This window comes from Fundulus heteroclitus, chromosome 5, assembly GCF_011125445.2.
Source record: "Fundulus heteroclitus isolate FHET01 chromosome 5, MU-UCD_Fhet_4.1, whole genome shotgun sequence".
NCBI lineage: Eukaryota > Metazoa > Chordata > Actinopteri > Cyprinodontiformes > Fundulidae > Fundulus > Fundulus heteroclitus.
Window position 1 is genome coordinate 39,512,333 of NC_046365.1, and position 24,276 is coordinate 39,536,608.

The 24,276-nt window shown below is 41.6% G+C and overlaps 1 protein-coding gene across 1 annotated transcript in view; it reads right to left on the reverse strand.

Annotated features, from left to right (window-relative positions):
- cntln (centlein, centrosomal protein) overlaps window positions 1-24,276 on the reverse strand; it is a 152,410-nt gene that overhangs the window by 58,533 nt on the left and 69,601 nt on the right. The window contains exons 13-17 of the mRNA XM_036137579.1: window positions 17,695-17,795; window positions 11,130-11,227; window positions 7,605-8,134; window positions 2,459-2,540; window positions 514-577 (exon numbers count right to left, since the gene is read on the reverse strand). Coding sequence (XP_035993472.1) covers window positions 514-577; window positions 2,459-2,540; window positions 7,605-8,134; window positions 11,130-11,227; window positions 17,695-17,795 — 875 coding nt within the window. The remainder of the gene's footprint in view (window positions 1-513; window positions 578-2,458; window positions 2,541-7,604; window positions 8,135-11,129; window positions 11,228-17,694; window positions 17,796-24,276) is intronic.

Sequence of the window (24,276 nt, forward strand, 5' to 3'; positions counted from 1 at the left end):
CCAATCCCTGCAGAAGAAAAGAATCCCCACAGCATGCCGTCTCCACTACCGAGCTTCATCATGGGGATATGCTGTGTTAATTATAGGTTAGTTTTAGTCCTGCAAACGGTACCTTTAATGCCGTTTGTCCCTATACTCCTCAGTGAAAGGTCATAACTAATAGTTGTGTTGTTTACAGATTCTCCCACCTGGGATGTGGTTATCACTGATGTTGTCTAACAGCTGGATTTAAGCGGAGAAATTACACACCGATGGACTCTTATCTACGACTTATGATTTCTGGAGCCAACGTCTGGCACTGGATTTTATTTAGAGGCATCAGAGTCAAGGGGTGTGAATGCAAATGCAGGCCTAACTGTTTTCCTTTTCTTTCCTCTTTGCACTTATTAACGCCTTTGTGTTAGTCTAGCCACAGGTTTGCGGCTCTTATGTAACAAATCGGATCTGAATACTTTTGCTAGGCACTGGTCCTTGATTATTTCAGCCTGTTATGGATGTGAAAACTTGTGCTACCTTGTTTCCTGCTGGATTCAGCGGCCGGTGCTTCTGCGCCGAGCTTCAGCGAACGTCTGTGGGACTAAAAGAACACGGAAGTCAGTGCGCGTGGCGACAAAACTCCGTATAATATAACACAACAGTTGACAAGCTGCGCTCGCCGAGACGGGGATCACGGTGACGATGTGATCACAGACTCGGCTCAGCTTAACACAACGAGACAAATCATCCCGCGCTTAAATAATTCACCTGAACATGTTCAACAAACTCCTGCTGTAGTTGACTCTCGGCGTGGATATTGCTTCTGACAGCTGCTTACAAACGCTGCCTTTGTTCAATCACTGTCTGGGCGCTCCGACTCATGGCACCAAGGCTATGAGTGTGTTGTCATTTGCAAGCAACGATGGGTGTGTGTGTGTGTGTGTGTGTGTGTGTGTGTGTGTGAGACGCCTCCCGATGCAAAACAGTTTGTAATGGCATCAAAGCACAGCCCCCCCTCTCCTCCTGACATCAGGTAAGATTTAATCAGAGCCAGGTTTGATCACACATGCAGAGCAGGAGAGGGGAAATGAGCTCTTTGGTTTGTGACACGGCGTGTTGTGAGGGGACCTGGGCTGTCGAAGCAATGAGTCGATGGGCATATGGAAGGGATCAGCGCAGGAAACTAAAAACGAGTCCTGACAACTCGCAGGTTACGCACTGCAGACAACAACCGTTTCTTCTTATCTACTTTTCAACTTTGTCCGCTTTGTGTTGGATCAAAAAGTGAAAGAAAAACACGCCGAACCAGACCGTGGGTTTGATCTGTTATTAACGCACGTTCTACACGCTTCGATTGTTGAAAACATTGACACAGATTGAGGGGCTGAAGTTGATCAACTGCTGCTGCCGCTTTGGGAGGTCGTTACAGAGCTGCAGCAGAAATGAGATGAAAGGTTGAGCTGGGATCGTGGGACAGAGAACAAATCATGTCGTTTAGCAATCTCTGAAAAATGTTAATCACGTATCACGACTTTGCTTGTTTTAGAAGGACTGAATCCATTTGGACAGACACAAAGAGGATTTGGAGGGAGTCATTCCTTCCCACTGTCGCCACATCCTTGTTGAGGACTTCTGTACATACAAAAGTTTTTGCCGGCTGACATTTTATAATAACTGAATTTGATTGCACTGTCCTATAATCAGGACTGAATATGACTGCATGTGACTAGATCCTAATGCAGCGATATGACAAAGTCACATTCTGGATAATTTAATACGAATTGGACCCGTTTGTTGAACTAAACTGCAGCACCGAGTTCAGGCAGATATAGTTTTACGCCGCGTCTCTCAGGCTTTGTGATCTCAGCTAGTGATGAGTAGGTTGTGAATTTAATTTCAGCTTACAGCCGCCACAGGAATAAATATTCCAAGGAAAGACAATGAAACTCCCGTTTTTGTAATTGAATGTGTCCGGGTTTGGGAGTGTGGTCGGGTGAACGTGACTAGACCAAATACTGAGAGCATAGAAATGAAAATGCTTTTCCTTTTTTATTGATCTTATTTAATGTTCTCTAATAAAGACACTGAACGTTGAAGCCATAATAATCAAAATAACAAAAAATAAAAGGACGACATATTTCTCTCCAGGTGAGAGGAGTCTAATATATGAGTTTCACGTTTTTAAATGAATGATATTTTTCACGATATTCTACATAAGCTAATTTTTGTGGGACATTTCAGTTGTTGTAAGCAACATAAATAAAAAAATCTCACAAAACAAAACCCAAATACATTTTTAAACTATTTTCTAATTTAATTGCACATAAATCTAATCATAATCGTACAGCTGGAGATGTAGTCAGCATGGGAAACAAATCTAGGCACTTTTCAGTAACAAGACGATTCAAAGTGCTGCTAGTTGGTCCGATCTGATTGGAAATGTGAACTTTGAAACAAAAACAACAAATTATTAAGGACCAACCTTTCTAATAGCTTCCCGTCTGTGAAGCTCTGTCCCAGAGGACGCTCTGCTCAGACTATCCGAGTACTCCTCACCACTGTCACTGCAGAGAAAGGGAAAGTTTATTACTACCAAAAGTTGGACCAGCCACTCTGGTTCTGAAAGTACCACCCCTGGATGAAAAAAAAAAGGAAGAATCCAATTTACCTTTTATGGTTGATTTAGTTGACATCAAGCAAAAATATGTGCACCCCCCCCTCCCCTCCATCCAACAGAAAATCAATGTCCTGTCCAATTTCTGAGCTGGAAGTGTAAATGTGGGCGTAAATTAAGTGAAAAGCTGCGATGTCTGATGCTGTCGGTGAATGCATCAACATGTATGAGAGTGGCTGTGGCCTTCATTAGCCCTCCGAGTGTGACAGACATGTGTGAGAGGCATGGCTGAGCGGAGCAAACCTGCATCTGATAGAAGCACGGTGAGGGCTTCATGAGACACACACCCACCCACACACAGGTCTATTGACAGTGACCTTTGACGTGAAGGTGGAAGCCAGTGACATTTACGCTGGCGGGTTTATTAAGGTGGGGCCTGGGAGAAGCAGCAGAGGTAAAGACCACTGAGAAGGGGCTCTAACTGGAAGATGACAAGGCTGGGTAGAGTCCAGCCTGGTGGGGGCTCTGGGACTTGCTGAGGATTACTAATCACTGTCAGGGAAGTCACAGTTGCTTTCATTTGAGAAAAAAACAACAACTTTAAGCAACAGGACTGGGCTGACTCAAAGCTACAGTAATTCTATATTAATTGGAAAAGTTGCACACAAAATTAGTCTCACCATGATTTTATATCACTACTTGTCGTAAGAATATATATATATATATATATATATATATATATATATATATATATATATATATATATATATATATATATATATATATATATACACAAACCTTTTCATTATTTACAACTAGAAGTAAATTAACTGAAACAAAATCCAGTGCAAACTATTTTCAGAAGTTACATTAGTAATTAGCGTATGCCAGTGTATAATTCAATCTCAGTATAAATCCATCCATCCATCCACTATTCAATTAAATTTTATTTATATAGCGCCAATTCATGAAACATGTCATCTCAAGGCTCTTTCCAAAGTCAGACTCCATCAGATCCTCCAGGTTGGTGAGAAAGTTTCCTCTCTAAGGAAACCCAGCAGGTTGCATCAAGTCTCTCCAAGCAGCATTCACTCCTCCTGAAAGAGCGTAGAGCCACAGTGGACAGTCGTCTGCATTGTTGATGGCTTTGCAGCAATCCCTCATACTGAGCATGCATGAAGCGACAGTGGAGAGTCGTCTGCATTGTTGATGGCTCTAGGAACCACCAGCAGACCTGCAGTCTGAGAGCGAAGTGCTCTGTTAGGAACATACGGGGTAATCAGAGCTCTGATATATGATGGAGCTTGATTATTAAGGGCTTTATACGTTAGAAGGAGAATTTTAAATTCTATTCTTGATTTAACAGGAAGCCAATGAAGGGAAGCTAAAATTGGAGCATTTTGGATCAGCTGAAGACTTTGAACTGCATTTATTGGACTTCCTGATAGTGAAGAATTACAATAGTCCAGCCTTGAAGTAACAAATGCATGGACTAGTTTTTTAGCATCACTCCTGGACAGAATGTTTCTAATTTTGGCAATATTCCGGAGGTGAAAAAAGGAAACTCTGGAAACCTGTTTAATATGGGATTTAAATGACATGTCTTGGTCAAAAAGAACACCAAGATTTTTTATTTTATTATCAGAGGCCAAGTTAATGCCATCCAGATTAAGTGATTGATTAAGAACTTTATTTTTTGAGGACTCTGGTCCAAAGACTATAACTTCTGTTTTGTCAGAATTTAAATGCAGGGAATTTAAAGTCATCCAGCTTTTGATGTCATCAAGACATGACTGCCGTCGAAGTAACTGATTGGATTCATCAGGATTTATGGATAAATATAGCTGAGTGTCATCAGCATAACAGTGGAAATTAATCCCATGCTGTCTGATAATTTTGCCAATCGGAAGAATATATATAGTAAATAGAATTGGTCCAAGGACTGAACCCTGTGGTACTCCACAAGTGACCCTAGAGTTTGAAGAAGATTTATTATTAACATGAACAAACTGGAATCTGTCTGACAGATAAGATTTAAACCAGCCTAATGCTTTCCCCTTAATCCCTACAGTATGCTCAAGTCTTTGTGGGAGAATATTGTGATCAACTGTATCAAACGCAGCACTGAGATCTAACAGGACAAGTATAGACACAAGTCCATTATCTGAGGCCATGAGAATATCATTAGTGACCTTCACCAGAGCTGTTTCAGTGCTATGATGAGCTCTGAAGCCTGACTGAAACTCCTCAAGTAGGTCATTACTTTGTAAATGTTCACAAAGTTGATTAGCAACTACTTTCTCGAGAATTTTAGATAGGAAAAGAAGATTAGATATACGTCTGTAGTTTAAGTTATCGTGATCAAGAGATGGTTTCTTGAGTAAAAGTTTAATAACAGCTACTTTTAAAAGCCTGTGGTACATATCCATTTATTATATTATATTCCAAAGTCGTCCCAGGCCAGAATGAATTTAAATACAGTCCCTCCAGGGAGTTCTGGGTCTTCCCTGGGGTCTCCTCCCAATGGGACGTAATAATTTCCCATAAGATCTGAAAAATGTCCCCCTCATTCTACCTCTAAGGCTCCGTCCAGTCATCGTGCAGATGAAGCTCATTTCGACAGTTTGTACCTGGAATCTAGTTCTTTGGGTCTTGAAACATATCTCAGGAGCCTAGTTGAGAGTCCTAACATAAGACGCACCTGTAAATCGAATCCTTGCATTTTGGATGCTGCCGCAACCACATTTCTACCACAATAGTTAACATACCCCCCCGCCCCCCCAACGCAGACGGGCCAGCCCAACTGTTTCCTATCGATCACCATCGCCGACTCTCATCCAGGCAGCTTCACACTCAGCAGCGAACCGTCGAAGGTCGTGGCCTGAAGAAGCCAACAGATCCACATCATCTTTGAACAGCAAAGATTAAATTCTTGACGTCCCCGAGGTGGATTTGGTTGGATTTCAGATCCTTTAATATAACGGGCTGAGCTAGAAGATCATTAATCAGAGAAGCAGCCAAGAGGCCCACGGTAAATCCGAAGGACCGGAGGCCCAGAGCGCAGGTGGGAGAACGTGTGCAGGACAGCAATCATCTGTAACCGTTAAAAGGAAGCCACCATTATAAGTCCTGTATGCAGTTTGCCACAAACCCTGCAGGTGACCGAGTGAATATAGGGATCCTATGGTAAAGTGTACGTGATCCAGAAAACACAACAGTAACACACCATCCCCATGTTGAAGCATGGAGGAGGCAGCATCATGCTCTGGAGAGAGTTTAGATGCAATCATGTTTATTTGGTACAAGCCCAGATTCCACAATTAAATAGAACATCTCTATCAAGACTTGATTAGAAACCGACGTTCAGAGGTTCTCCTAATCCAATTCAACTGAATCTGGAAATTTCAGCGAAGAATAAGCAGAACTTTAGTCTCTAGGTGTGAAAGGCTGGCAGGAACACAGCCCACAAGGTTTAAAGCTGTAGCTGCATCGAAAACTGCTTCTACAGTTTTCACTCAGGGGGCCTGAATACAAAATTAACGGCCAAAGTTTTCTTCTTTTTATTAGTAAAAATAAAATAAAACAATCCCTCCACACCATAATTATGCACTGCATTGTGTTCCGATCTGAATAAAATGCAATCATAGTTTGTGGATTTAAGGTGACAAAATGTTAAAAACTTATGCAAATTGTTGCAAGGCTGTTTGGATTTGTTCAAATCTATAATAGCTGTGACATCTTTATTTGGACTTAATTTCTGACGGCACTTAGAGGATTCCTGGAACATCAGAAACAGAGAAGGTTATCAAATGGGTTGACAGGTGCCTTGAATAAGACAACATCTCGGTTTAAACCCCCTTGTTCACAAATCCGCTTAGATCCTGCTCTCAGGTAAAGCGTTTATTAGACTGCTGCTTATTAGCCACATAGAGGCGTATTAGGAAAGCTGGGCATCGGTGCACCCAGTCCCTGTTAAATGGCCTCCTGCGGATAGAGCTGGGGAGGATTACGGTGTGATGAATTAGTTGGGGAAGAGATGGTGAGTAAGCAGGGCTGAGGGATGAGGGGCGCATAAAGGAAGGGGAGGAATGTGTTTAAAAATCAACCCAACCGCCATTCAGTAGATGGCTCAGTGGCTTATTTTCGCATAAAAAAACACACATGAAATAATTACAGCCGATGGTTGTTAATTCAGAGGCCGTTAACCATCTTGTAGACATCTGGTACCGATCCGAGATGGGTCATTCAAAATTTATCTAACAGAATTAAGGCAAGCAGAGAGTAGAGGCCGTGCGTTAGGAGGTGGTTAAGGGGCGGCTGGAGGAAACCTGAACAGCGCGCACACATGCATCTGCAAACTGACATGCCAGGAGATAACCAGCATAACTAGACACAAGGTGGGGTAAGCCTCCAAGCATTGGTTGTGTGTGTGAATGGGAGGGGGCTGGGGGAAGGGAGGGGGGGGGGGGGTCCTTGCAAGGGGATCCTTAGTGCTGTCAGGGGGGGTTTGTAAATATGCAAAGAACCAGTAAATTAAATCAAACTGCCAAACTGTCAATTTCGGGGTGGCGTGACTAGTGCATGAAAATGGCATCACTGGAAGGTATCAAGGCTCTGGCAGCCCCCTTATCCCTGGGCTTTTCTGGCATCGGTTCAACTTTGTGCAGAGAGGTGGCTAATTTTGCATGCAAATTTCAGTCAATAAGCTCCGAGCAAGTCGTCCCAGGATATTTCAAAGGATCTGACAGTAGATTCTCCCTCCTCTCTCCTTCTCTCTATCATTCTTGCTCACATTCTTGTTTTGGCTTCTGAATACCAACTAGACAGACAATGAAATTCAATCAGCCATTTGCTTACGCTTTGCATATGCACATTGTCCCCCTTGATGCCGTATCCCCACAATTCAGCCAGCCCGTCCTCTCGGCTCTAGCAGCCTAGAAATAATGAGGGGGGTGGGGGGGGGGGTGTTTGGATCAGAGAATAAGTGTCTGTGCGTGTGCCCGTGCATCATTACCTAGCAGCACTCATGTCCTCCCACTCGTCCTTAGTGGGACTGGGGCTGCGGCCTTGCCAGCTGATGGCTTGATTGGAGCTGACTGTTGGGTGGGTGCGCCTGCGTGGAGGACCTCTGTGCCAGCTTGTCTTGAGTTTGACCTTGCCGCTAATGCTGTTCGCAGTCCCAGCTGCCCGTGCCGGTCCTGCTGCTCGGCTCCTGTAGAAGTCCCTGGCTGCTCTCACGATACCCAGTTCCTGCCTCAGCCTCAGCAGCTGATGATTGAGCCTGGTGATCTCTTTCTGGGATGCTGCCAGCCGGGCTTCTAGAGCCGTGATCTCACCGCGGTGTTGCTCATCCTGGGCAAGAGACCGGCTTCGGGCCTGCTCCTCTCTTTCGGTTTCCTGCCTTCTCAAATGATCGATTAAGGCCTGGAGCCTTCGGCACTTGTGGTCCAGGTCTTCGTTGGCCTGAAGTATCTGCTCCTTCTCTTCTCTCAGCACGTTTGTCTGCTCCTCCAAAGACATCATCCTCTGCTCCAGCTCTTTCACCTGAAATCACCAAACATATCAGGACGGTTTGTCCCCATTTCCCACGTCAACACTTCCAGCTTTTCTAAACCCAAGTTTCTGTATTTTTCTAGCAGGTTTTATAATATTCTGGACATTTCCTGCTGTGTTCAGCTTTTGTTATTTGTCCATTTCACAAATCAAACACAAAGCTGAAGTTTGATACTGATTCATTAATGTTGTGTTGTTTTCAAATTTGATCAGCTCTGTCTCAAATGGCGAAATCAGGACTGGATTATTTTAGACTAAACGTAGATTTTTCAAAGCAAATTCTTGGATAAAACAGCAAAAACCACCATTTCAGCTTTTAACACCTTGCTTAGCATCTAAATCCAACCCAGGTAGAGAATCACCAAACATATCGACATGGTTCGTCCCCATTTTCCACGTCAACACTTCCAGCTTTTCTAAACCCAAGTTTCTGTTTCTGCAGTTTCTGCATCTCTATCTAGCATTACAAATGCTGCCAAACTCTTAGTTTCTAAATGCATTCTTTTGCACAATCAATTCTGCACATACAAATGGTTTTAAAAATACTCACATGTACACTGTGACTTTCTCCTTCATTGTTTACATTTCAATTGTTTACTTTTAAATCACTGCTGCACCTCATACTGTAATTTAATTTACTGTATTTTACAAGCCGTATGCAACAAAATTTCGTTCTGTACGCACTCTGTGCATACAAAATGACAAATAAAGTTGTGTAAGTCTAAGTCTGTATTTTTCTAGCAGGTTTTATAATATTCCGGACATTTCCTGCCGTATTGAGCTTCTGTTATTTGTCCATTTCACAAATCAAGCACAAAGCTAAAGTTTGCTACTGATTCATTAACGTTGTGCTGTTTTCAAATTTGATCAGCTCTGTCTCAAACGGTGAAATCAGGACCGGATTATTTTAGACTAAACGCAGATTTTTCAAAGCAGATTCTTGGATAAAACAACAAAAACAACTATTTCAGCTTTTAACACCTTGCTTAGCATTAAAATCCAACCCAGGTAGAGAATCAAAGTCCCAGTTTAAAATCTGGATCTTAGAGAGTTAAGTTTCTAATAAAAGAATTTAAGTTAACTTGTTTTCAATTTATTTACCAAGGTTGTATTTATACCTGAGTTATAGGGCAGTAACTCAAAATACTGATTGCTGTTAGAATTCGCTTTGTTGTTCAGATTTGTATTCTTTAGATAACTCAAAATGTTTCCATATTAAGTTTTCTTTTTTAAACACTGAAATATGTTGAAGTGGTTAGCAGTTGTAAAGGTTATAGGGGGAAAAGCATCAGGATAGTAACCCTTACTGATTATGTACCAATAAACAACACTGAGCTGTCACAGCAGTAAAAATGTTTTTTTCTGTTCATTAAATGCTTTACATGAAAGCAGTGAGAGTACAACAGGTTATTTCAGCGCACCAACTTATGGTTTCATATTTCTTTCTACCAAAAACTGCTCAGGTTCAAATAAACTCCATGCAAAGCTCTTGGTATCGATGTTGTTGTGAGGAAGAATCAAAGTCGTTTCTATTTTCTCTGACCTGAGACTTATCTGCAAGCTATAAGAGAGCAGGACTGTCAGCAGACAACAGGAAGGTTGAGTGCAGAGAGAAAACTGATTTTCATACTGAAATATTAAACAGTACAACTATGATGTGTGTTTCTACAAATGTACAGAAAACCTTAAGCCATTACACACCCTAATATATCTATTTATTCCTTCATCGTTTATATAAAAATTTTAAATGTCTCTCTCTGGGAATTCAAATCATGGTTACAATTCCTTGTTATTGTTTTCCTGCAGAATGAATAAAAGCAGTTTGACATTAAACCAAGGATGTCTCTGGTTTCCCTCTTATCAACAGACGCTGTAATCTTTAATTTTTTTCTTTTTTTTAATGTGTCCTGTCTGGTAGTGTAACATTAAGAATTGCTGTCTTAATGCCAAAAAGAGCCAAACAGATTTACTTTCACAAGAGGAGCATTACATTCGCTATAGTGCTCCGCTCGATAATAAATACAAAAAAACTTTATTAGATATTATTCTGGGCCTCCTTTAATGTTCAATGGACACAAAAATGGGAAGGTAGAAGAGAAGGAAAGGATGAGATAAAATGCTAAAAGGGAGAAAAAAAGGTGACAAAAATAAAGAGTAGAGGGAAAACAGAGTACAAGATAACATCCTTAGAGTCTGCTTCTACACCTGCAGAGAGAGATATAAAAAGAACAGCAAAACCAGCCAATAAAGTATTACAGGTACAAACAACCAAGGCTTTTATAAAGTCACTGAAAAATACGCAGTATTATTTAATGTAAACAGTGACAGCCAACACTAATTACGGTAATAATCTTTAATTCTTTAGATTGCTGCGTGGGGTGGGGGGGGAGGGGGGTGAGGACATTTGACTGCTGCAGCCTTACCCTGATGTGCGTTAAATAGACACCAAGCAGGCACTCTTACTCTTTTTGTTAGATCTTCAGTGGAAACTGTTTAAGAGAACAGGGGCTGCCTGCTGGGTTTGTGCCTCCAGGCATTTTTTCCCCTTTTATTTGGTTCTCACACTCTTCCTGCTGGTAAAGCCCGATAACTTTCAAACAAAATTAGACAGCTATCACCAGTTGTGATGATTCACTGTCACGATGAGCAGAACTGAAGCATCTTAGAACCTCGTGCAAGCAGGATTTTAAAACAAATGCAACCTGCTAACACCTCTACTATGAAATTTATAGCAAAACACCATTTCCTGGGAAACATGTAATATTTCTGGCTATTTATAGAGTTCTTCTTTGTAAAGCTGAGAAAAACAAAGTACTTACCAGCTGACACTTGACTTTGAAATAACTACAAAGTGATAAAAGACCTTTAAATCTTCCTTGAAAGAGCAAAGCCAAATTTTCCAGGAGACACGTTGCGGGAGATGGCTCTGTCGGGTTTCTTTTATTGGTAATGACACAGAGCACTTAGAGATGGCACGGTGCCGTACCTTTTTAAAAGACTGTTTCAGTCGGCTCGAAGAAAGAGAAGGCTTGCTCGGAGTGCTGCTTTTGACCCGCTGCTCCTCTGCCATTTTCTGCAGCAGTTCTGCAAAGAGGAACAAAGCTCGTTATTGTGACACGTTGTGTCAAATCCTGGCGAGGCAATCAATAGAATTATAATAAAGGGGACAAATTAAATCAATTAACATTAGTAAGGTCTAATTTCCCTCCTGAGGTTCGGGTTTTCTTCTTCTCTAGTCAATCACAGCCTGAATGCTGTTTTCAGTGGTCCTTAAAAATGTTCCCAGCTTAGACTCACCTCCTGTTTTGAAAAGCCTTATCAGCCAAAGCCCCTTTAACTTCAGATTAAAAGGAAGAATTGTTTTATTCGGGAGCCCGTAAGGAAAGTGAAAAACGTCTTCAAAGGCACACGGTAGTTCTGACTATGGGCAGCTTTTCTCCGGGGATCTTAAACAAACCAGGAGAAGTGCTTGAATCCCAGGTGAGCAGATTGCCCCAGGCTGCGTTCCTTTGTACTCCTCTGTGTTTCCTCAGAGCGCCTCTATTCTCCACGGACATACATGCTGCCTTACTCCGGAAACATCAATGATAGCAATGGCAAACATCTGATTTCAGATGATAAAAAAAAACAAAAAAAAACCAAAAAACAGAACGCATGCAAAAGTCTTCCTGCTTTAATGCACAAACACAACGTTTAAGCTTTTGTGTCACTGTCTGCCTGCCAAGGTTGAAGTACCTCTGCTCACCTATTTGCAGAGGGCAAAACAAAACAATAGAAAACTTTCTGCACTTCCTTCTCTGTTTTTTAAGGATTCATGACAAGACGACCAAAATAATTTGTCCAAGGAGCAGCAAGCATTAAATATTCAGGACCTTGACATTTCAGGACAGTCGGATTTTTTTTAAAGGAGGACAGGAAAAAAGCGAAGCTACAGAAGGGGAAGCAGAAAGAAAGAGGACAGTGTGCCGCTCCCTTGCTTTGCGTTGACGCCTTGCCCTGGGAAGTTTGTTACATTGAATTAGCCTGGCCTTTTGTCTTCCTTACATGTCACATTAAATCACACGGAGCACCAAATAGGACAGGAGGGCTGCTGTGTTCGTTGGGTACATAACCAGGCTGAGAGACAATTATCCAGCTCCTGCGTTAGTGGCATGGGAGTTGGCACCTCAGCACTACCTTGATAAGAAGACGTGGTGGCTCCCTAGTCACCTGCAGTTGAAGGAGGTTCTGGCACCGCCGCATACATTAACGTCCCTCCCATGACTCCTCATAGGAAGGAGCTCAAAGGCCCCGCTCCTTTCATCTGCCCCCTTTCGTTAGTGTGATTTCAGAGTGAGAGTTTCAACCCCACATCACTCGGATTGGGTCACACTGGGTCCTCTCCACTAAAACGCTGTGGCCTTTTACCGTTTCTGTAATAATGTTGAATTCCCACCGATTCCCGATCTACAGGCGTCACCTAACCCCAAAACTAAGAAGGCAAAGAAAAAGACAATAAAAACATACATAGGCCTTCAGGTTACACAGACTGGGCTATTAGTGTGGGGGGGGGGGGGGGGGGGTGGCCTGGTGGTTAGAGCAGGGCACTTCCATCCTGGAGAGGCTGGATGAATTTCATTGGAATCTGGGTTGCAATGACAAATCAAGATAATTATTAATTGCGTTTAAAACAGCACATGTGACCTTACCTGACTTCCCCAACATTTAATGGCTTTTGCCAAGGCCATTAAATGTGTCCTTGCTGGATTCATATGTTGGAATAAGGAAGAATAACCACTTAGCCCATGATGATGGCGTCTTGAATCTTTATTGCTTGGATGTTTTTATGAACCTGAATAGGCTCCTTCAGTGGTAAACTTACAACACAGCTATAGAATTAATTCCAGCCAATCATCACCTCAATTCTCACCCTCATACGAGTGATCAAAACATCGTTCCTTTAAGCCAAAGCAATAACAACCCTAACGACTCCTCGTTACAGAGGAGTGGACCAGTTTCGGTCCAATCTGCTGGCTTAATGTCTTTAACGACCGCCCATTACTAAGGGGTGGTCCTGTTTCTGTTGAATCTGCATGTTATCTAAGCCATTGCAAGGCCTTTGTTTGGCAGTAGTATAAAGCTTGTTACTCCACATTACTCCAGACTTTTTGAATAGGGGGTTTTCAGCTGACGTCACGCTCACGTGACTACTCAGCGCGTCCGCCATATTGGGTGGCAGTCGTTTCGCACCGTTGACCTGCATTGTATGACGCCTTAGGCAGTATTGGAAGTGAACAATGGGGAAAACGTGTTTAATGGTTGGTTGCACGGCCCGTGGAGGTGGAGAACAACGCTCTTTCTATCGCCTACTATGCCGTAATAGTGAATCAGTGTGAAAAAAAAAAAAACAGCTGTCTGAACAACGCTGTCACCTATGGCTGACACGGATATCCAGGTCCGATTTGGACGGTGTTAAGCTGGAATACGCCAGAGTCTGCGGTGCTCACTTTGTCACAGGTAATTAACTGTTAAGTATTTAAAACATATAAGAAGAATATATTAATAATAGGGCTTGGGCGTTATGACTTTCCGCAGCTGTCGTGTTGACTGCCTCCGCCGCCTCTACTGCCTATTACTACCGCATACTGTACTCCCTCTCTCAGCCGTGTTTTAATTTGATTAATTTCACCTTAACTTGATTTCAACCATGGTAAACCGTTGCTGTATTGTGGGCTGTAACAGCGCAACACATGATCGCCATGGGAAAAACATAGAAACAGATTAATTTTCCACCGCTTTCCTGCCTGGAGGCGCAACCACGGAGAACAACTGTTAGCGATAACAAAGAGTCGTCGGCTCGCTTGGATCGCGGCTGTAAGTCGACCGAACATAACTTTCCACAGTATCCCGATGTCAATGAGAGTGTGTTCTAAACGTTTGAAACACATAGCAGCAAGTTAAAAGTACATTACATGCGCGAGTGGTTGTTAGCGCTAACGGTTAGCATGAGCCAGAGCCGGCTGAGCGCAGCTTACCTTTGAACGAGTTACAGAGATAAAGAGATCGTCGGCTCGCTTGGATCGCGGCTGTAAGACCGAACATAACTTTCCACAGTATCCCGATGTCAATGAGAGTGTGTTCTAAACGTTTGAAACACATAGCAGCAAGTTAAAAGTACATTACATGCGCGAGTGGTTGTTAGCACTGGCGGTTAGCAGCTACTAAACTAGCATGGGCCAGAGCCCGTCTGAACGCAGCTTACCTTTGAACGAGTTGCTGTGTTCCCACTGTTTGCTGGCTTTATGATCTGCAGCTCCTACCGGCGCCAATACGGTAAATACAACTTAATTTTGCACTGGTCATTGTTCTGCTTAAATAATTAAAGCCGCGAGCGGCGTCGATCGGCCTTGCAGCCAAGCGCCTTCGCGCACCGCCCAACACATTTGCGTCGGATTGTTTACATTTTTACCATCTTATTAAAACTCACCCGTCCACGTATGATGGCGATTTCCTTGATGTACATAACCAGATGTGAACTGGTTGTGAGCCTCTAGATCCTTGTAAGCTCTCATTTCCTCAAGAGTGTGCAGAGGGTTTTCACCGAACACCAGGTAATGCACTATGTCGCCGTGCTCTACATTTGGCCGATCATCTGGATTACGGCTAAACAAGGCACCGTGGAGGGCATACGGGTCCATATGGTCGATCACGGAACATTTCCTCAGATATACGTCCTTATCTGGTCGCTCTAGCGTGCTGGCGTACTTATCCATTCGCGATACGATAATACGTGTAAGACAACTAGAGATAAGGAAGTGTGCCACCCAATATGGCGGACCGGAAGTTGGCCAGTGACGTCAGTGAAAACACCCTATTGAGAAAACTTCCTGGAGAGGAAGCGAAACGTCTTCAACTACGGAAAACAAGTCCAGTTTTTTACTTTTTTTTGAAAATAATTCAGTGTCAAAAGACCAGGAAAGCTGTTTCTCCCTGATGCTTGAGTGCTTCCACTGACCAAATAGCCCCCCCCATCTTCATTTGGTTCATTTGGTTCTGTGTGAGGGTCCCTTGTGCTTCAAATGATTCTCCATCCTCCTGGTCTCCAAGATACACACCATCATGGGGTTAAATGACGTCCTGATGTCTGTGGATATAAAATCCTTTGAGCATCTGGTGGTGAAGCATCCAAAGGAGATAACGCGCCCCCTACTGGACACCCTCCAGTCTGCCTACCGTGCAAACAAGTCTGCAGATGTCCCAGTCAAACTGGGACAACGCTTCATCTTGCACCACCCCAACCACCCAGAGAGGTAGACCAAGATCCTGATGGTGGACTTCAGCTCGGCCTTCAACCCCATCAATCTTCCACCAGAAGCTCAGAGTACAAGCCTTGGCCTGTCAGCGGATCACCAGCTTCCTGAAGGACTGGCAGCAGCAGCAGCTGACACTGGAGAGCATCATGAGAACAGGGCTGATGTTTTTTTTTTTTCAGTTTCAGCAGTGCGTGATAGGCCTCACAGCTTTGGGAAAGAAGCTGTTTTTAAGTCAATTAGTTCTTGTTTCAGGCCACATCCATGCGAAGCCGAACAAAGCCAAACTGAGATAGCCACACAGAAAAGTTTGAGTGTAATGATCAAACCACCTGAAGCTGAAAAAGCCGTGATAAGCGTTGTAATACATATGCCACGCCTGTGGGTGGAGCTGTACCACGGAGAAGTGCTGTAGGAAGAGCAAGAAGGAGAATGGCGACAGCGATCACTGCTGGAGTAAGAAAACAAGCTTTTATTTAGACTGGCGACGAGGTGGAACTTCTCCTCCGGGTTAAGACCAGGACTTAAGTACTTCCAGTGACACTATCTACTGTTTACTGTACGTTCATTTGATTTCTAAATGGCTCAAAGAGCTCAGCAGATAGAAAATAACAATACCGTATTTTTCGGACTATGAAGCACACCGTCAATTTACGTATATGTCTTTGTCTACATATAAGACACACCGGATTATAAGGCGCATTACATATTCTTCCCAAGACCACATAAAATCGGCCAGTAAGCACATCTTTAATCATATATAAGGCACACCGGATTATAAGGCGCACCATCAATTTTTAAGAAAATTTAAGGATTAAAAATGTGTTGTGTAAAAATAAAAAGTCTCACTAGAACATGAATTCTATGTTTTTGTCTCTCTGGTGCATATCTTTTGTTAAAACAAGTTTGTTCTTTATTTATGAAGTTACTCGCAGTAGGTAGAGTAGCCCGAACTTTTACTCAAGTAAGAGCAGCGATACCTGAGTAATAATATGACTCAAGAAAAAGTAAAAAGTACAGTGCAGTAAAACTAATAAAAGTACATTTTGTTCAAAAAGTCACTCAACTGTAACTGTAACTGAGTAAATGTAACTAGTTACTACACACCTTTGGTCAGAACCAAAGGTCCAGAGATCTGGTGCGGTTCTACGGGAGGCGACACAACAAGATCCAGGCTACTGTGAGGCATTCTGGTTCTTTTACTTAAATTAGAAGATTTTCTTTTTTCTCCCCCTCTGTAGTCTACGATCCACTAACTTTAACTTTTGTTATTAGACTTGTGATAAAATTTAAACAGTTAAATCAATTTGGATGATTTAAATTTGTGAATTTTTTATTTATTATTAGCAAAACTTCTCTTGTATTAGTAGTAGAATTAATTTGAGCATCTTTGGAAATAGACATTAGGGTCATTTATAAGAAAATGAATTATTGACCAGATCGATTATTTATTCCCAGTATTTTTCCTCTATATTACTGTTGGTTGAATGTAATAATTTTGCTGATCATAATTACAGTCTAACAACTTTACAAAATGTTTATTTCTTTAAATTTGTGATAAAAATCAATCACTTTTGATTTTTGAGAGATTATGTGACTGCTTTATTGTGTTAGACTAAGAGAGATTATTTATGTTAATTAATAAAGTTCTATGTGTCTTACCTGCTACATCTGTCAGAAGAACAGACACTAAAGTGTCTTTTTGTTTTTCTGCCCGACTTCCCAACAAGGCCATCAATAAAAGCTAATTAGTTAATTAGTGTTCTCCCTTATATCAAATCATTGCAGTGTAAGCCAATGTCACTGGTTGAGGAGAAAATAAAAGTGATCTGGAACAGATCTGTTATTGAACCAATTAATTAAGGCTACAGGATGAAGTGGTCAGGATCTGACAGTGTCACTGAGTGGATTAAAGGTGATGTGCCTTTTAACGCCGAGAATGATGCATGAAGACAAGACTGACGCGGTTTGATCTTCCAGTCAATGTGCGAGGAGTTGATCAAGTCTTAATTAACTTGTTCTGTTCGTTTCACAGGGGGGAGTGTTATTAATTCTCTTGATTATTACACATTTCCCAGAGGAGAACAGATAGCTTCAAGCATGCGGTTTCACCATGAGGGGTGACATTTTGACACATTAATTCTTACTTTTTGTCTTTACTCACACTGTTAATGTTTTAAATGAATTAACAGTATATGATACAATAATTCAACATAATATTGGGATATTATGTATATATATAAAAACAAAATAGATTTTCACCTTGATGATCATTTTCCAGACACATGTGGAGCTCCTTCACTGTGGTTCGGTCCATAGCAGACTGAACCCGCAGCATGTCCAGTTCCTCTTCTAGGCCGACTCTGCAGAGAAAAACATTTAAAAATGTTTCTTCATTTCACAGCAAATAACATAGTTTTTTACTTTAGACTTACTTTAATTTAACCTAGTCACAAATTATAAATTTGTGACAAATTATAAATTTGTGACTAGGTGAAAAGTGGTTCTGATGGGATTGTTTAGAGAGAGAAATAAAAATTTAAATTAAAAATACAATGTTTTGTTTTTAGAAATGGTAAAAAGGTTAAAGACTATGAAGTAATTTTGTATTTTGAGTAACTCAGCCTCAGGTAAGGCCAGTGATGGTCACACATACTTAAATGTTAGAACTGTTGCTTTTAATAATGGTTGTAATGCTGCGCTCCTACCAGTAGACGGCAGTAATGTACAAAGTTGTTTGTCAAATCACGGCTAAAATGGAGTGTGGCTGGTAGGCAGAACCAAAAGAAGAACAGCCAGAAATAAGCATTAAAAATCGACTGATAAAATCTCTTATCAGACCTTCACTCAGACAGTTCTCTAAAGAACCTGAAGAACGGGGCGCTACATTGTTGCAGAGGTAGAACGCGCGACCCATTTACGGAGGCCTTAATTCACTTACAAAAAAACTCTATGGTTCCCAAAAAAAAAAGAGGAAAAGAATAAAATCTTAATTAAATAATTTATTGAGTTCTGGCCACCATTTCATTCTGATCACACAGTAGAACGTTAGCTTTAATAGATGCTTAATGTTTAACCATTTAGCCATCTTAACCAGAATCACTTCTCAAACATCGCAAAAATCTCTCCAACAATAAACAGTGAGCAAGTGTTGGTGTTAACCGTCGTATCCTTAAATTCAGACTGTAAAAAGATGTAGTGAAATGTATGAACTGCGTCCATTCTCTTTTTAGACTTAGGCCTAGTCCACATGTAGCGGGATATCTGGGAAATTAAATGCCTTTAATTCACAAGTAAACAGCGTTTTACATCCTAAAAACCAATGATTCTGAAAACGTTGGCCAAAGTGGAGATTTCTAAAAACTCCATTGATGAGCGTACATGACAAGACGTAGTTTTAGGGTCCGGCGCATCATGGTGCTGACGTAACATGTGCAGCTTTTGTTATATTGTTATAACATTGCTTTTATTTTTAAAAGACTGACTGATAGGGTTTAGCTTTGCAGTGCACTGCCCCCTTATGTGTCTGGCATGTTTAAAACAACGGTCAGTGGTGATTTTACACGGGTTTGTGTGGATGAAAACTTTACAAAAAAACTATCCTGTGTACATTATTATCTTTAAAACTGATGTGGGGGCGATATTTGGTTTTAAAAATACCCAGCTACGTGTGTCTGCAAGGCCTTAGAGTTATTTAGAGTTAACTGCACATTTACAACGTACATTTGAAACTTCGTTGCAAGGCTCCAAGTAAAAACAGAAGTCAAAAGAGACACATTATCAAGGATTTGTTATTTGTCCTGACTGTAGCAGCAAACCAAAAAAGAAATTTTATCTGCAAGTTATGAGTAAGAATTTGAATAGTGGAGGTTTTCCTTCCCATTAATGGGGAGTTTTTCTTCCCACTGTCGCTTCATGCTTGCTCAGTATGAGGGATTGCTGCAAAGCCATCAACATTACAGACGACTGTCCCTGTGGCTCTACGCTCTTTCAGGAGGAGTGAATGCTGCTTGTCGGGACTTTGAAGCAATCAACTGGTTCCCTTATATAGGAAATTTTTGACCAATCTGTATAATATGATTGAACTTGACTTTGTAAAGTGCCTTGAGATGACATGTTTCATGAATTGGCGCTATATAAATAAAATTGAATTGAATTGAATAGTGTAGTTACTCAATACAACAGAGTTCACAGTCTCCATGTAAAGTGACTAGCTTTGTATATTACGTTTAGCAGTCTGGATGTCTGGTTGTTTGGCATTTGAAGCCGCTGAACCTCTTGCAGGAGGACAGAAGGGCTAACAGACCATGATGGGGATGGGAGGGTCTTTTATGGTTTTCTGAGCCCCGGCCAGACAGCATCGTCCAGCACTGTCATGGACGGAGGGAAACGCTGTCCTCACCCCTCTCTCTACACGTTTGAGCCATTGATTGCAGGCCCCAGACCAGACAGCGATGCAGCTGACCTCTGTGTTCATGATAGGGTTGTGAGGTCAACATTAAAAAACTGACTTTAAAACAACAGAAATCACTTAGGTTAGTGAATGTTTTTAAAATTAAACTGAAAACAGGTTATGTTTGGTAAAAAAAGTGGTGCTCTACAGGCCAAGATAAAGCAGAAACACTTTATTATCCCTACCAAAATCTCCACAAATTTCACTTTGGAATCCTTTCCTGTGGAAACTTCTCTACACATTTTTATGCTGGCTTTATGAGGGAAAAAATGGAACGACGAGGAAATCATCTAATTAAAATGCTTTTTAACTCATCTGGAAATCAAAGTGACAAGAAACATGAAACAGTGAGGAAGCAAAGTACGCTGTGCGGTGTGAATACGTGTGTACGTGTGTGAGTTTTAACAAGGAGGAAAAAAAAAAAGTAAGGTGTACCCCAATTACCTCTGTGCAATTAGCTTGATTTCTGCTAAAGGCTAATTATGTGGAGCCATGCTCTTGTCTTTGCACTTTCAAGTTATTATTAGGACCCCAACTGTAGTCTTTTGAGGATACACACAGGCCCGATGAGACACCCACACCTGAAACACACACCTAATTTCCCTCCCCTCTGCTCCAGAGAGTCGGAGAAAAACACAAGAATCAAACTCCTACCATTCTAGTGGCATTCTCCCTGAAGCTAACCTCGTTGCAGATGGTGGGTCTTCCCTTTGATTGACGTGTAATGATCCTTTTGGACAACAAAAGCTAAGTCAAGTTATTTTCCTTAAAAAAATTGTTTATATGGATATGTCCAGAAAATTACCTCAGAGATGTTACTGCTATTGCAGAGGGTAGAGGAGTAATAAGTACATTTTAGCCCACACAGTCCAGAGTCCTGATCTTCTGGCTGCAGCTTAAAGAAGTACACAAATGGCTCTCCCCAGAGAAATGAGGAGGCAGATGGATATGTGTCGCTTCTTTATAGATTTTCCTCCATAAATGAACTCAAGTCGATGAGACGCGGGCACTGCCTTATGTGTCCAGGCTGTTAATGGGACCAGTGAGCTGAAATATGCAGTAAGTAGAAAGGGCCCGTTCCATCTCATGTTTCTCTTTTATGCCTTTTCAGATGCTGATAGTATTGATGCTGAACACAAGTTCATGTGTGAAACATTCGGCTTTGCTGAAGGATAAGTATAGCTTCCCAAACAGAAAAAAGATTGGATTTCAGATGGAGTTCATTGCCGCGGGGTCCTCACGTTTCCCTACATCACATTTTGGAGATGGAGCACCACTGCAGCCTTATTTACTAACACCTAGTTGGAGCAAAGATTGCTTTGTCTGTGAAAGATGGGGAGTTAATTAAGCCAGAGATGGTCTATTCCTAAGATTCAACACAGACAATTAAAAACGAAAAACAAAAACATTAGAATTAAATTTCTTTGGTTCAGCGGTTTATCAAACTTGAGAAATGTGTTGGCTGAAATAGTTACAGTGACCATTATGTGTGTTGTGTCACAGACTGACGGAAAAAAGTCAGACACAAACAGTTTATTACACGTGGAGGCTCACAGAAAGTATTTAAATGATTGTAGGGAGCCAACATACAAAGATCGACCAACAGAGGTGATAAGTTGTGGCATTGCGGGTTGAATGACCGTGTTCTCCTCAGGTAGTTGCTGGAGCACCTGACGGTTAGTTAAAACAGTGGAAACCTTGTAGGCTCTGGACAGAAAACACGCTCTGGAGGAGTTTTCTAACAGGATCTAAAAACCTGATTGGTCGTATGGTCAAACTGTCATCTGGGATGTGCAGAAGTCAACTTGGCCCGGTGGGTTTCTAAGAGAATCCACACATATAGTGAAGGTCTGGGTCTTCTAATATAGAATACACCAGGGGTAGACTGAAGTTTTTTCGTCCAGTGCCAAGAAAACCTTGTGGCATCTACTCCCGACATCCGGTCTCAATAATGTGACTCTTTTCAAGACTCTGCACCACAAAGCACTGTGTCCTTGGGTTTATTGGGTGAGCTTCAACAACAGGCATAGTTGCAATTGGAATGGTGCTACAACCAGGAGGTTTGGAAATCAGAGTATTTGTGATGGGGTGCAGATCCCACAACATATTTCTAATACCAGCAGTCATCTACCAGGAAATGTTAAATCATTTCATGCTTCCCTCTGCTGAAAAGCATTATGAAGATGCTGATGTTATTTTTCAGCTGGACTTGGTACCTGTTTGCAATGGCAAAGGTACGAATACCTGCTTTAATCTAATGATCTTGGTACCACTGGCCACCTAACTCACTGGTCTAAATTCTGTAGAGAAATTATGGGCTGTAGTCAAGAGGAAGATGGAACACCAGAATCAACAAAGCAGATAAGCTGAAGGCTGTTATTAAAGCAACCTGGGCTTCCTAGAGTGGAGCCACAGGCCAATCACTCCATTAACCAGTGTATATACAGAACTGTACAAAACATGGACATAAACATGTGATAAAAATGTGTTACATTTTATTTTATGTGTTGCAATCCACAATCAATATAGTTTCTAAGCCCACTTATGCAACGTTCATTGGGCGAGAAGCAAGGTACACACTAGACAGGTCGCTAGGCAACACAAACAACCAAGCACTCACACAATGTTAGAGTAATTAACCTAATAACTGAATATAACTAACTTTTTTGGACTGCAGGACTGGGAGGAAGCCAGGCAACAGTGCTATCAAATGCACCACTGTGCAGCCCCTTCATATTCAATATGATGGTGAAAACAAATCCCGGAAACTATTACTGTGTAGTCTTTGTCTCCTGCTGTTGCTTCTATGTTTCAATAAATATCTTAATGTTGTGTAGAAAGTCAACTTCAGCCCTCAGCCATCCACGCCTTGTCATTTGATGCCGCCTCTACCTGTTCTCAGCCAATCAGAGCTGAAAGCACAAACTGCTCGCCGTCATCCATGATGGTGTCCAACCCATCCACTGCAGCCCCTGAGCTTTCACCAAGTCGGCCTCAGGAGTTTAATACTGATAAAAACAGAGACGTCCGAGGCAATATGAGGGGAAACACCACTGGCATTTCCATCACTAGTTCAAAGTTAAGCTAGAGATACAAGGCCTGTCCCTCATGGGCATTTAGGGTGCATAGGTCACTGCTGCCGGTTTGTTTCTAAAGGTTGGTTCACACGGCAGGATTTTTAAACGCTTATTTGCTCTGATCTTCCTTTTTCCGAGAGGCGATGACTATCGGCTTGTCTCTTAAAACAATCTTAACAGATGTGTGCGATGTATCAACACTGATCTGGTCCGCTCTGTAGAACGTCGGGACCGCTCCAACCTCAAATCGGGGATGTTGGACTGACTTACCCCGACATCCTAGCGTGTGTGGTGTTCACCGAGGACAAACGAGCACGCAGCCTGTTGAAGGCGACGTGTAGCCAATCAGACAGCGAGGTGAGGGAAACCTAGACAAAAAAAAAATTCAACTTACCTCCCTGTATTATTGCAGCAAATGTTTGTGCTGTCTCCACTCCTTTAATCAACGACTTTTCTTTTGGTTATATTTTAGTCCCCAAACTATCGGCATTATTCTTCCTGGTCGTCCATGTTTATTTACTCTGAACTCACGTTGGATCTTGAGATGTTTCCGTCTCACATCTGAATGATCCCAAGTGAAATCTGTTTGTGTGTGGCGTGTTGCGCTTGCCGTCTGACCGGACACCACGCACTGTATTGTTACCTGTGGTGTCTCTCAGGCTATAAAGATCGGCCGACTATTTTAAAATCTTGCCCGTGAACCAGCCTTAAAAGCAAAAGGTTCAACCATTAAACATTGATTTGAATCATAACAACTGGTGCGAAGTGGCATCATGTTGTGGTCTAGTATTGAAATATAAACTCTAATAATCATGTATCAGTTTACTTTACTAAACACAATAAAATAGAGGTTTATTTGCACAAATTAACCATTTAATCAGCCAGTGGCTCTTTAAATCTGAGAATACAGGGCACAATGGTTTAAAATTAGGTTTTGAGCCTGTTAATATAATTTTCAAGCCCACTGAACTTTAGATCATAATTACTTTCTATGAATAAAGTTATTTTTTCTTTGACATGCCAACTGTTTGAAAAATAATTAATAAGGGGGAAAAAAAATCTCACTTTACTAATTAAGAAACATGCATAAATCATTCTGTTTGTGTTTTAGCATGTGCACAAATGTGTCCCTCCTCCAACTAATCCCTGGTCCAAAGGGGCAAAAGACTCTCATTACCTCTAATACCTCTTAGCAAATCAAGATGAAAAGAAACGAAATAGTGGAATACGGCGAACATTAGGGCAAACTTTATTAAACTTAATTAGAGTCAACGTCGCTTATTGGGGAGGTTCACATCCATAATGGTCACTCTC